This window comes from Lytechinus pictus, chromosome 14, assembly GCF_037042905.1.
Source record: "Lytechinus pictus isolate F3 Inbred chromosome 14, Lp3.0, whole genome shotgun sequence".
In the NCBI taxonomy this organism is placed as follows: Eukaryota; Metazoa; Echinodermata; class Echinoidea; order Temnopleuroida; family Toxopneustidae; genus Lytechinus; species Lytechinus pictus.
In genome coordinates this window covers 27,710,238-27,724,446 of record NC_087258.1, presented here as the reverse complement: position 1 = coordinate 27,724,446, position 14,209 = coordinate 27,710,238, and the positions used below count along the sequence as shown (strand labels likewise).

The window sequence follows — 14,209 nt, the reverse complement described above, 5'->3', positions numbered from 1 at the left end:
GTTATCGTTGATGTTTGCTTTTCTGCCTGCTTCAAGCATATGAAACATTTTCATGCACAGCTGAAATGCAAGTTTCATTTGCGAATATTCATAGAAAATGACTAAGATCCGATTTCATCCATAATCCATTGAACTCTGTGACATTTGCTTCTTTTGGATTGGGTTTGAATATTGGTGGAAAAAAAGATTAAAACAAACTCAACCCTCATCAAAGTTGGATTTATTCGTAGTCAATTCGCCCCTCAGACCTCCCAAGTCTGTCTCCATGTTTAATGAAAATGTGGTTTGGGGATGTATCCATCTAATGGGGATGTCATAGGCCTCGCCACTCTGTCTTTTTGGTTGTTCATGTATCACAATGTTCCAGGAGACAAGACGTCTCCAATTTGAAGACACATTCGGTCAAGAGAAGATTTCCCCCTTCTCTCTCGTTATCTTTCCAAGTAAAATAACTTTGCCTGGAGGAGAATGTGACTGTGTAATTTAAACTTGTTTCCCCCTCAGTGATTTAGAAACCGATATAATGTCCTCAATTAGGGTCTGAATGTTTTACATGTCCAGTCATAGTAATAAAGCAGCTTCATCAAATGGCAATATGTCTGGGAAAAAACAAATAATCCATCTTGAGGCGATATTGTCTGATGATCATCTAGAATTTAAAAAGCATCTCAATGAATCATCTGCCCTTTTCACCTCTGTTTAATCCACTGGCTGTGATATCTTGGTGGTCCTTGCACAATGCCTATTGGAATTGGAGGAGTCAGTAGTTAGTGGGTTAAGAGTAGGTGGTTCCCCCCTAACCCAAACCTGCCCAAAGTGTAATTATTTATTTATATGACTGTATGCAGTCAAATTGATTTACTAAATTTTCAGTAAAGTATTCTCCATTTCCTCGAAGACTGAAAATTCATAGATAATTTGTATTTTTTAGTCCGTGTATAGATTCAATTGATAGTCAATGCTGATGTTAACAGTTACTTATAGTGAGTGTACATTATTGATTTTAAAGTATTCAAAACAATCACTTTCTTTACTATTACAGCACCCCCATCTGCACCCACATCCCTCACTGCCGTGGTCGACGAAAAATCATCCGTCGTCACGTTAACGTGGCGCAACCCCGAAAACCTTGGCGGCCGGACCGATATAGACTTCAGAATCGAGTGTCAACGATGTCCGGCCGATGTCCAGTTCTCATCCATCCAGCGAATAGGTCAGGGGTATGAGGTCAATGTGAGCAGGTTATCGTCGCATACGACGTATGAGTTCAGAGTACATTCGTACAATGAGGTCTCCAGCCAGAGCACGGTGGATAAATTTTCTGGCGTCAATGCTACGACCTTCTCCTCAGGTAAGAAGTTTAAGTTGATTTTGTAGTGTAAAAGAAATTTCTCTCTACCCGCTTCATTTTCTGCTTTTTAAGATAGCATAGGCAGCACATGAGAATTGAACGAATAATAAGATGGATCATAACTTTAGCTGATGATGTTTGCTTGTCATAGACATGATGAAGGTAAAATGATGCATTTAAAACATCTGACATGTAACGCCTAACATCCACACCTAAGACAAAACATGACCCATTTCTTACCACCACACACAACCCAGATGCCAGCATCTTGCAAAAACACCCCCATCTAAACAATTTATTCTTTAATCTTGTCCCGTTTATTTGAATGTTTATTGCAAATGCAGTCTGCGTGTATTTCCCTAGCTTGGTTTGCCTGACATGGAATAACAAAGGATTGAGCTTGATGCCGTCTACTGGCTTGGTTACTGATGGATAGAGCAGGGGTTGTACAGGGAGGGGATGTACAACAACAAGATGATGTGTGAATTGAGATTAATGGAGTGTTTGGTAGGAGGTCAGGGTGTCAGAAATGTCTTTTCACCACCTAGGATTAAAAACTGGTTGGGACGGATGGGGTAGATGAGATAGTAGGAATACTTATGTTTGTCTGAGAATGAATAACCGAATGGGAAGGATAGCAGTGGAGAATATGTTTTGAGTGATGTAAGGACTGAATTGCGATGTATTTCACTGCTCTAGTCTATATTGCCTGTCCTAGATAAGGTGGTATTTTCATTTTTTATGAAATAAAGATTCAATATAAATTTGCATTATTATTTTTTTCCCCACAATAATAATTGCAAAAAAAAATACAGATCCTTTCTCATCCTTTTTTCCATGATTCTCTCAATTCCTCTGTCTTTCTTTATATATATATATATATATATCTGAGACATGCAGTATACAATCTGCCCTCTTTTTCACCTTTCCTCCCTTCCTTTCTCTCACCTTTATCTCATCCTCCACCTATCTTCTTTCTTATCCTGATGCTCTTCATATCTCTTTCCCATTCCATCATGAAGTTTGATGAAAGTCAAAGCCTTTTAGCATGAAGATCAAAGTAGCTTTCATCTCCCCAAATGGAGCCATTTTGTTCAGCTGCACATACAAGTACTACACTTACCAAAACTTCATAACGAGCATCTAACAAAATGTATCTCCTAGATCAAACAGTGTAATGAAACCCTAGTGATTTGCTCTGGATCCTCTCACAAGCCAGGTTAGGTGTACATTATCAGTATTGAAACGTAATACCTCCCACACTTTCAGACATGGGTATCCCTGTTAGATGTTTTACTTATCCAGAATGGTATATGAGATTCATTGACATGATGTTCAAATTAATACAATTAACTTTTTTAGCACAAAACTTGGTAACACCATTTTGAATTTGGTTTATTGATTACTCTGAATTTATCTAAACATGGCCAGTCTTAACTGATTGTTGGTTTATACCAAGTTGTGTCTTTAGATGAAGGTATGTGGATACCAACTGGCTTGACGCCATTGTGGTAGTGTGACAAACCAGTTAAACCTGGTCTCATAAAGCATGTTATCTGTGATTTTCACTGACTAATTTGCTCTGAGCCAATCAGATGCAAGGATTTCAGTAGCTTATAACTAATAGCCAGTAAAACCTGGTCTCCCTACAACTTCATTCCAAGTTCATTACTTGAGGCTCTTCAAGGCTCAGCCAATATTGACACAGCCTTCGAAGTAAAGGGAGCATGTACTTTTCTTTCCCTTCTTGCATCTTGCACCTAACGACTCTATTAGAACGCTAAGTGGGTCGTTTATCAGATACGCTGAACCTTAGCAAAGCATTCTCCCAAAGCATTCTTGCAGAGCACGGCACTCATTAAGGAGAATGGGAAAACGAAAGAAACAAACGTGGTTGGTTAAAGAAAAGTTCAAGGCTATAAGACAATATGGTTACGTTGTTAATAAGGAAAGGATAAATGCTTCTGATTCACCCTCCGTTATTTGTCTATCTTTAGCTTTACCTCATATACCTGCCATTTTCATCATGATAAACATGCCATATTTATGCACATAAAACAAGACATAGGACATAGGAGCTGTCATAAAATGGAATTCTCCTAGGCCTGCGTTGGGATGCAACTGAATTCCACAAGATTTATAATACAGATTGGGAGAATATGATTTATTGTGAAAATGTATTTTGTAAAGGCCTGAATTTTTTCAAAACACAGGCTGATTGATTTCATTTTCTTCACAATTTTGTCCTGGTTAAAGAAGAATTTGAATCAGTTGGATCCCTCATTTCCCTACTGCTCTGTCTGATTTTCATTGCAAAGCGATCTCCACACTGCAAAAACTCTGGTGTTGATTAACCACCAGCCCGGAATCTATATGTCCACACCAGAGAAGTATTGAAACAACACCAGTTTGGAATCAAACCGATGCTGTTTAATGATAATTGTGTTGTACAAACACCTATCTGGTGTTAGACCAAAACAAAACTGGTGTTGTTTAACACTTCTCTGGTGTGAACATATGTAAATTCTCGGCTAGTGGTAAATCAACACCGGAGTTTTTGCAGTGAAAGATAAATCAGCTCTGTGCAATATAAAGAAGATAGTTCAAGGTTTTGAAACTTTAACTTGAAAAACATATTAGACTTTCTGGAAATGTAATATATGCAACATCATCAAATTATTAGTTCAGGATAATAATCGCATAACATCACCAATGGATATCATGGCAGTAGTATTTTTAAACGACAGATAGCTAAATTTGTTTTATTTGAAATGCCTGCCTATATAATTTCACCTACATAAATGGTGCACTTGACGGTGTAAAATAACAGCAGTGATTTGTAACACTTATGCAGCACTTAATACAATGATTCTACCATAAAAAGCTGCATACTTTTACCATGGCTTAGCAAGACTACCCTGATCATGTACTTGAGCATTCACTCAAGTATACTTTGGTGTCACTTTCATATATGTACATTGGTATTACACATGTATGCATGTACATCGGTGTTTTACACCTGCATACAATGGTGTTGATACTTTGGTGTTACCTACATACTAAGGTGTATTACACCTGCATACTATGGTGCTGATACTTGGGTGTATTACACCTGGTAGGAATGCCTATGCATATAGTTTAATGGGATAGCAGGTATAGAATGACAGGAGAAGGGGTCAAGCTTCCCGACTTGAACAGGAAATTAAATCACAGAAGGAAAGGAGTGAGATCGATGGCCTGGACGAAGGAAGAAAGAAATAAAACTTAAGATTTAGGGTGAAATGATGGATGGGAAAGAATTGTATTACTGTACAGATTCAATGATTACTGGAGGTTTGGTAGACAACCAAACCTTTGTTATGAATGGTATCTTCAAAATGAAAGATATAGAACAAACTCCTAAACTGGTTCACATCAGATGAATATGATTTCATTCTGTAGATTATTTGTCTTCCCACCATTCTTATTCTAATCCCAGTAATCTATTGGTATTTCTTTTAGCATTTTGCATCAATTTTTATGCTTATGGTAGGTATTTTATCAAATAGTTGGATCACTTATTGTCTTAAAGGGAATTTATCAAAAATACTGATACCATCTGGAGATGAAAACGGCAATCGCCTAAAGAAGTTGACCTGATGGCTTCGGGCAGCTAGGATTTCCTCTTTCTCTGTCTCAATTACAATCCACCATTAATAATGTGTGACTTAACACCTGAGGAGAGTGCACTTTAACCATCGTCAAAAAGAGACATGTGGGACTGAAAGAAGAAAATCATATTTGCACTCTGGTAATTACTCCCTTTTTGCGATGCCTATTAAGGATATCGAACAATGTCTTTGGCAGTGGAAAGGAGAGAGAGAGAGAACGTAGATCTGCCTTTTATTCTCTTATATTTGAACAGCCATGTACAAGTTGTGGAAAAATGCAAAGAGTTTGCATGAAGAAGAACGGCAAACTGGTTGGTAAAATGACTTTCCAAGATAGAGTTGGATGAATTGTTAAAGAGGATGCTGTACTTGATAGAAGGGAGGGGGGATGGTGGTATTGAACGGATGAAGATAACCAATTACCATGGTAATTTCATTGTCCAAATAGGCATTAAGGATTGCCCCCTCCCCCCCCCCCATTCTAAATCTTAAAAATGGTTGAGTATTTGCGAGGTTCAGGTTTCCTCCCAATCGTTCGTTCGATAGGTTATTGAAAAAATACGGAAAAGGAATTCAGTCTTATTGCCTGACTCACTGCCATCTCATCCTCTTTATAAGAAAGGAAATTGTAGGGGGCAAGTCATGATATCACGCTGAAACCTGAGAAACTCTGAAGAAACTACTTTCTTCATCAAAAGTGTGGAAATATTTTAAGCGATTAGATCATGGGGTGCCGTCATCGATTCCCCCATCGATATTCATCAAAGTGATACTTCTGGATTTTTCTTCAAAAAGAGATTGGTTCCTTCAGATGGTGATGCAGTGGGGCTTCTCCCATATTTAGGAGTTCCTTAATCCTTTGTCAATACACCATAGGGAAATATTGCTCATCTAGTTAAAAATCAGTAACAAAGATTTTAAAATGTGAGAGTTCTTGAAAACACATCTTAATCTTGAAATACATCTGACGGAAATATTGCTCATCAGTTTGAAAAATTTCAAAGGGACAAAGATCTTTTAAAAGGTGAGAATTACCTATTATGATGGCAACCCCTTGAAATAAGCATCTTGTTCCAAAACTCACAATGACGTGCCCTTCCATCATCATGATATCCGAAGGTGCTGTCCGTCCAAGACTCTCCTCACAGACCCACATCCTTACCTATGAACAAAGAAAGATCTTTAATGCATTCACCTTTTAGAACAAAGAACATACGATCAAACACTCTTTGCGGAGAAAATCTCCATTTTCGTGAAGTACCGTCACCGCTGATACGACTTGCAGATTTTGGATGACGAGACGTGAAATCACCGAATGTGGTGAACGGCCACTAGATGGAAAGTCAATAAAATAAAGATTTTTTTCGTGTACAGAGCAATCCTCTTGTTGTGAATCTCTTTAGATTTACAATGTTTTTGGTGTTAGGTAATGAAGATGAAGTGTTTAAGAGGTCTTTGGTTTGAGCACTGATTGGCATCTACATCATTTGGTTGCACTCGTATTGACATAACGATAAATTAGCACTAGTAAAACTTTCTTTTGATTACTGAAAATATTGAATTACTGTTTAAGAGGGCTGTATGGCAACACTTTTAGTCAGATAGAAGATGAATTGTTATAAACAACCTGTATTCTCATTGAAGGTTGAATTCAATTCTCTTAGGCTCAATTGTACCTTGTTACAGGTGATGATTTGAAGTTCTATTTATTTTATTCATTGAATTAACTCGGAAAGAACTTAGTTTGAGACTTGAAACTTGAAGTTTTTTTTAACAATACAATGAACTTATTGATGCATTCAAGAATTCTTTGCAAGAGGAAAGAATACATTGAAAGAAATGGGATCCAGTTATTTTCAGAACCAATTTGGATTCTATTTCAATAATTCAAGACAAAACATTGTTTTTGGAGACACCATAGCACATTGTCTTGCTTATCATTTGTACAGTAGCTTGCTCCAATCAGTTCACCGCTTATAGCAATTAGACTGAAGGTGAAGTGCTAATGATTTGATATATTGTTTCCAGCTGAATATGTCTTGTGGTAAGTTGTTGTTGTCCGGATCATATTTATACTGACATCTCCATCTCTTTGCCCTCTCTCGTGGAATAAACCAGTCAGTTCAGGTTTCATGAAGAGATTTGTTGGTGATGTTCACCGACTTGTTTTATAAGCTACTGAACATCCTTGCATCTTATTGGTTGAGAGCAAATTAGTTGGTAAAAATCACTGACAAGACTTTTATGTGAAATGTCCCCAAGATCAAGGAAGTTGGAAGCATATGTTAAACCATTCTTTTATTGGTCATTGTCAAACATATTTTTCTTGAATGCCTGTGATTAAGAACGTACAGATTTCTTAAAGATATCTCCTTGTGCAAATCTCCTTGTGCAAATCTGACTATGATCAGAGCAACCCTATTTCTATGAGTAAGACCATGTGTGTCAACCAAGACCTCATTCTTATCTTTCTTGAATTGGTTTTCATTAAACCAGTTTAGAAGAAAGTTTTGCTAGCATTCTCATCACCATCTTCTGAACTTGTTTCCGGGACCACTTCATGTAAAGTGGTCTTGTTGCTGGTGGGAACACTTTCGGTATGGTAACATTTTTCGCAGGAAATTTGAACAACAGCGTGGGCATTCTACACACAGTGTGTACTGACTAACATGCCCAACGTGCACACAATCTCGTACTTCTGTGCGACGATTGCTTCCAGAAGAATGGCTGTGTCTTCATCTACGCTGACACCGGTTAAACAAAGCAAAATGGTCTTGACGATGCATCACATCAGGTGGATTTCCAAACTGGTTTGGAGGACCATTTAAGGTCGCTTCCAAGACCACTTTGAGTGTTTGTGTGACATTGGTTTGCAATAATCTGGTTTAAGAAAGTAGATGAGAACTGGGTCCAAGTGACTTATGATTATTGAAATGGACCAGTGTGTAGCTACAAGGACAGAATCTGATTTAGATGATCTTTCCTTGGAGTGAGAGTGTGAAATTTATGTTCAGAGCTGTTACTGTGGAGCAAGGTCATGGTCTTTAGCAGACACACAGGCATTTGCTGTGAATGTCAATCATATCTTAATTCCAATTCTTCACTCTTTTCCTACATTGAACATATATCCATATTTTCTCTCTCTTTCTATCTTGCTATCTCTATTTCTTCATCTTTAGTTCTCTCTCTTTTTCCCTTTCACTCCTGTCCTCAAATCTTATGCACAGCACTTGTTTTACATCAAATTTTTATGTTTAGCCATTGGCGTCAACTACTCAATCAAGCAAGAATGATGAGAACTGTTGTTATTCCAAGGTCATTTTGGATGTGTTTTCTACTTTTATTCTACCATGATAATGACAATCAAAGTTCGCCTTATAGCTTCTGTGTATGCAGGAGAGTGTCAGAACGAGGGCTCCCTTTATTGAATCCAGATGTGCCGAGCTTTGTTTCGGGGTCAGTTGTTATTGACGGAAATGGAAAATACTTGAATTCCTACGATGATATCATTTTCATCAGTGTGAGAACTTTTCTAATCCAGGCATGTCAGAGAATCTTCTGTCATTCATACAGCTATGGATATCATTACTCGTATCACTCTGAAGACAAGTCATTTTGGCATCAATTTATGAAGAACATCATAGTTTGGAAAATATAATTTGTTAAAATTTTATTTTAATTACAAGAGAGAATGATAACTACTAGTTTTCAGACATACTGATCCATCACAGTGAAAGAAAAGCAATATTTCATGGAAGTGGCTTTTGTCATTCATGCTAATCATAGCGGGAATGATAACTGACGGCATTTCCGGTCATCGTTGGTTTTGCGTGCCCAATTTTCGAAACTTGCCCAAGAAAGATACGTGGTGTACCGTGAAACCTACTAATATTTTTTTCATTACTAAGTTTGGATTTAAAGTATACCAAAGAATGACTTTTACCCATAGTTGTTTTCAGATAAAAAAAAAGTTCTGGTAAAGAATGGGGACATTTGCAACAGTCAAATTATAAGTAAAAAAACATGCAAAATATCATACATAGTAACAAAAGGAAGGACTAAAAAAAAAAACAGTATAAATTTTTCACTAAACAGTTATACTCTTTTGGTGAGGCATCTCTTTACACCATCAAGCATTTGTTATTGAATACATGAGATACCAAGGCGTCTATCGTCTAATAAAAGACAGCAATGCTACACCTGCATTTCTGCATTTGGTAACTATATCTGAGATTGAGAAACGAACCGAGTCTAACGACCTAGCTGAGGATGGACTTGTCGAGTGAGAAGTAAATTCGCCAATAATTGATGTTTTTGAGGAGAAAGTTTCGGGCAAAGAATTTAGGGGAGTAAATGCTTTCTTATCTCAGGCATCAGGAATGTGGAATCGGATCCTCTTTACTGGTTTGCAGCAGTTTATAGAGATTGGCGGTTAAACCACCTTTGTTATAATATGAAATTTGTGTTCTTTTCACTGTAGGAAAAACTTAGTCTTGATATGCTTTTCTTTCTTGTAATTCATTTTTTAATTTGCCAAAATTGTTATTTTTAGTGAATATGATAAGATTTTTTTTTTGGATTGATTTATACCACTTTATTATGAAATGTTTACTGAAAAAATGACACTTCATTTATAATTTATATGTTTAATATTGTTTTAGTGAAACCCCTCCAGTCTTCGATGGCTTCTGCAGCGCCAGATTTCAAGAGGAACATTCTATCTATGTGTATTCAATGTTCACTTTAATCATTTTTGCATTCAGTGGTCATTCAATACTATTTGCCAGACATTGATCTTGAATTGTTTCTTTCTCTCTCTCTCTCAGTGCCTTCCGCTGTACGAGACTTGAAGGTAGTAGAGGATGATGTCAATGACGATTCAATCAAACTAAGATGGCGCCAGCCTCTCTTTCCAAATGGTGAAATCACAAACTACCAGGTGATTTACCGTACCAGCGCCGAGACCCAGGAGAATGTCAAGTACCATTACCAGGGTGTAACGGATGGAGAGGTTCAGGAAACCACGGTGCATGGATTGGTACCAGGAACAGAATATGTCTTTGAGGTAAGCACTAATGGTACATTGGTATGCTTTGAATCTTGGTGTTTGGTGTTGGTCCTTTAAGTTTGGTGTTAAAATCTGTTGTTGAGTCCAAATTAGGTAAGTCATACTGTTCCCTTGAGTGTTTTGAAGCTTGTGAGAGAGTTTGGATGATATGTATACCAGCCACAACACTAAACAGTGATCTCTATTCAACTTTAATTATATTTTCATTCACCATAAACATGTGAAATACAGAAAGGAGACATGTGCATTATTATTCAAAAAAGAAAAATTAAAAACAAGTTACAAATTATAGGGAATGGGAAGTAGACAAATTTAGCATTTAGCATTATGGAACATTGACTGCCAATAGGAAATGGAATATCGATTAGATGACTACACCTCTACATGATTAATGCTTTCCTTGAATTGTGGAAAACATAATTCTTATCCTGATTCAGGCTTTCTAGCCATCTTGTCTAGAGATAATTTATAAGTGACATTTTGCATTTTAAATGTCTTTTGTCGACTGTACCTTAACAATACATCCAAGGATTAGGAGCCCGTCTGTGGGTGGAGCTGTATTTATGATTTCCTTTTTACTTTTATGAGCTATCGTCTTCAACCGCCAATATTTGTAACATCCTTGCTAAAAAACGCTTCAATGTTTTCCACTCTCTCACTTCATAATCAAAGCAGACTAAGATGCTGTAAAGGTCAGGGGTTTTTATTATGGACAGAAGCTTCTCTTCTTTATATCCATATTACCAATTTGACATTTCTAAGTTGAATAATAATAGGAGTGCATATAATAATTCTGATAGAAGAAATGTTCCTTTGCTAGTTTTTAATACATGGTGTCTCTATGTGTGAATATTGGTTGCATTGATTATAATTGAGTGAGAATTCTGCTACAGTAAGCAATATTCTCTCTTTAAGAGTTATTTTGAACATTTTATATCAAGGCCTGCAAAGGATTCTTGTCGCTAAAGTTGTATAGTTTCAATTACACATGTAGTGCGCTTGATCATGAAATAGTTTCCAAGGATAATTCATTCAACGTATGCCTTGAAATCAATGAGTCTAGAAATGTACACCACTCAATTATTCAAGATAAAATCAATTGTTTGGACATTATATCTTCAATTATTTCAGAAAAATCAATTTTTGAGATCATGTTTCCATTCGTTATTGCTCTGGTTTATATTGACTTGCTTGATGAAGAGAAAGAGAAGCAGAGATAGAGAGAGAGAGAGAGACAGAGAGAGATGAATACAAATATCTGAACAAAATAACCACAGCCACAGCTGAACTTATGCTGTTTAATTTTTATCACAAAATGTATTATTACTGAGAAAGTGAAAATAAACTATTTTTTAAAACAGCTCTGCACTATTTTGTTTTCCATTGTAGTCTTGTTCAAGCATATCAAGTACTTAAACAAATTAGTAATTACCCATACTTTCTTGAAACCAGTTCAGTGGAAATAGTTTAATGTGTAATATGAATGCTAGAAGCAGCTAGTCTATCACTCTAATGATATATATAATATTAATGGTCTTCTGTTGTTTTTGTTTCTACAGGTTGCAGCCAATACTGCAAGTGGGGTAGGTGCCTATAGCCAACAAGTATTAGCTACTACATCAGGTTAGTCCAGCTTTATCTTTTAGTGTGAACAGGGTTTATTAGGTATAACTTACATTTATCTTCTTCATGTTGTACTATGCAGGTTATGTTTCATTGAAAATAAGGTTTATATGTCTATATATGTTTCTGCTTTTGTATGTATAAAAAAAGTACGATATGTTCTGCTTGAAATAAAAAAAATCTTCAAACCATCTTGCATATTTGTTTCTTTCAATTGATGTAATTATGTAGTTTTACATACATGTAGTTAAAATGTCTGAATATTCATTATTTGACTTCACTAATATCCCTATATGAATATTCATTATGTTGACCTTTACAGGTTCTGGAGGTCAGTCTGTGCCAACAGTCATTCTAGCAGCAGCAGTATCAGCCATCTTTATCATTGTCGTCTTGGTAGCTGTGGTCATCTTCCTTGTCTTCTGGAGAAGGTATGTAACCCTATGACCTTTAAGCAATGACCTTTGAACTATGAACAAACTTCAACACTTATAACAAATGAAATGTATGTATATTCCCCATTTTCACAGGATTTTTTTTACCCCTATAGCTGTGTACAATACACAGTATAATGTTACTGAAATGACCGGAAGATTCTTAACGCCTTTAAATAGGGACTGAACTTAGCACTCTATGATCTAGTAATGTTTGAAGGACCAGAAAATAAATGACAAACAGAATAACACTCCCCCCCCCCCCTCTGAGTATGTGTGAAACACACTTCTCACTCTTTATTTTTAATGTTTGGTTGGCAGTTAACTTAATTTTTCTAATTAACTGCATTGATGTGGGCTGTGCAGTTTGATTTTTCTACTTTCTTTCCCAGGATTTAACTTTAAAAAGTTTTATTGATTTTTTTCTTTTGCCCCCTAATACAAGTTTGCAGTGTTTAAAACAGCAAGAATTTCATTCCTTTTTGCCAAATTGAGTATATTATGTAGCAAAAGCGATGTTGGCATATGAATAATGTTTATGTTGCAATGAAGCTGCAAGTCCGAGAGTATAAAATGATATGGCATTTCTCACTTAATTTACTTATTAAAAAGCATCTGGAACAAACTAATTTTTGAAAATGAATTATTACTGTATCTGTGTTAATCTGTGTTCTATCTTTGCTGGAATTTCATTTTTCTTTTATTGTCCTGTATCTTGTTGTGTTAAGAAAAGAATGATTTTGACTTTTATAATTCCAAAGGCATGAAATTTTGTATTTTTCATTGCATTTCGAGTAAAGTAAGCATGCAGTATTTGTTAAGGCTGAAATTTTGAATGCAGACCCTTTTCCCAACAAGTAGATAAAAAAGACGTACATATGTTTTAAAGGGTGGGATATGATTATTAATATTAAAGGAAATATTCAAATTGAAGCTAGGTCCTCATATACTAATCTCCCTCCTTCCCTTGTTATTCATATCACATTAACCAAACTAAAGCAACCCCGCCTTCCCCCTTCACAAGATAAAAAATGCACACTCATTCATCACAAACTTATACTAATACCTTCCAATATTATATACCTCTGTGTCTGTCTAAACCCCCATCTCCTGTTCCCTTGTGAAAAACAAATGAAATTTTCATGTATGTTGCAAATTCCTCTTTAAAAAAAATAAATGTAACAAGTTCAATTAATATGATAAGTAAAATCAAAACCAAGAGATTAAATAACTTGGTTAACCAAATATATATATATTTCTTCTATGTTCTCATGATTTTGGACCAATAATGCAATAATGAAATTTGCTATACCTTTTACAATCATTTATAATAAAGTGAGAAAGATAAATTGTATAAAAGAGCAAAGTGTTGGGTAGATTTTTTTTGTTTAGTCAAAGTATTGATGTAAATGTTCAATTGATCTTTGTTTGTTACCTTGGTTGTGGCAGCTAGCTTCTAAATTGCATGTTTTATATAAATAATTTAATATTAAGTTGGTTTAATGTCATCTTCAGTTATGTGCATGTGCATTTGTTCATGTGCTTGTGCATGTATTTACATATCTTATTATTAGAAGCTAGAAATGTTGATTTATATTTCAAATTTTGTCAATATAGTATGAGGTTTTGAATTTTGATACTTTTATTTAAATACAAGGCAGACATGTTTTTCAATCACCAAATTTCACTAAAAATTTATTTTTAATTTCAATTGACAAAGAGTACAAGATGCATGGCCAAGTCATGATTTCAGATTTTATCTTCATGTGCTTTTTAATGATTTGAAAAAAATAATGATTTGCGTAACGGTTTGCATGATCGGTTATTAAATGGAACAAAACAGGGTATATCAAATGTTGGATTTAAATTGAATTATAAACTCTGAGTAAGAATCTGCCTTATAATTGCATGGTGATATTTCTTCTTGGTGTGGACTCTCTGATGTGTATTGTCTATGTGTCTCTCTTTCCATTACCCCAGAAAATCCCTGAAACAGTTGAGAAAGGGCTTGTCTCATACAGGCCCCGACGCCTCCAATACTCGGTAAATAATGATCATTATCAGACTTTCAAACAGGCAGCTC

The 14,209-nt window shown here is 35.7% G+C and overlaps 1 protein-coding gene across 1 annotated transcript in view; it reads left to right on the top strand.

Annotated features, from left to right (window-relative positions):
* Positions 1–14,209, top strand: part of LOC129276821 (ephrin type-A receptor 4-A-like) — a 46,337-nt gene that overhangs the window by 13,820 nt on the left and 18,308 nt on the right. The window contains exons 4-8 of the mRNA XM_054913226.2: positions 1,043–1,351; positions 9,828–10,066; positions 11,629–11,692; positions 12,015–12,123; positions 14,107–14,169. Coding sequence (XP_054769201.2) covers positions 1,043–1,351; positions 9,828–10,066; positions 11,629–11,692; positions 12,015–12,123; positions 14,107–14,169 — 784 coding nt within the window. The remainder of the gene's footprint in view (positions 1–1,042; positions 1,352–9,827; positions 10,067–11,628; positions 11,693–12,014; positions 12,124–14,106; positions 14,170–14,209) is intronic.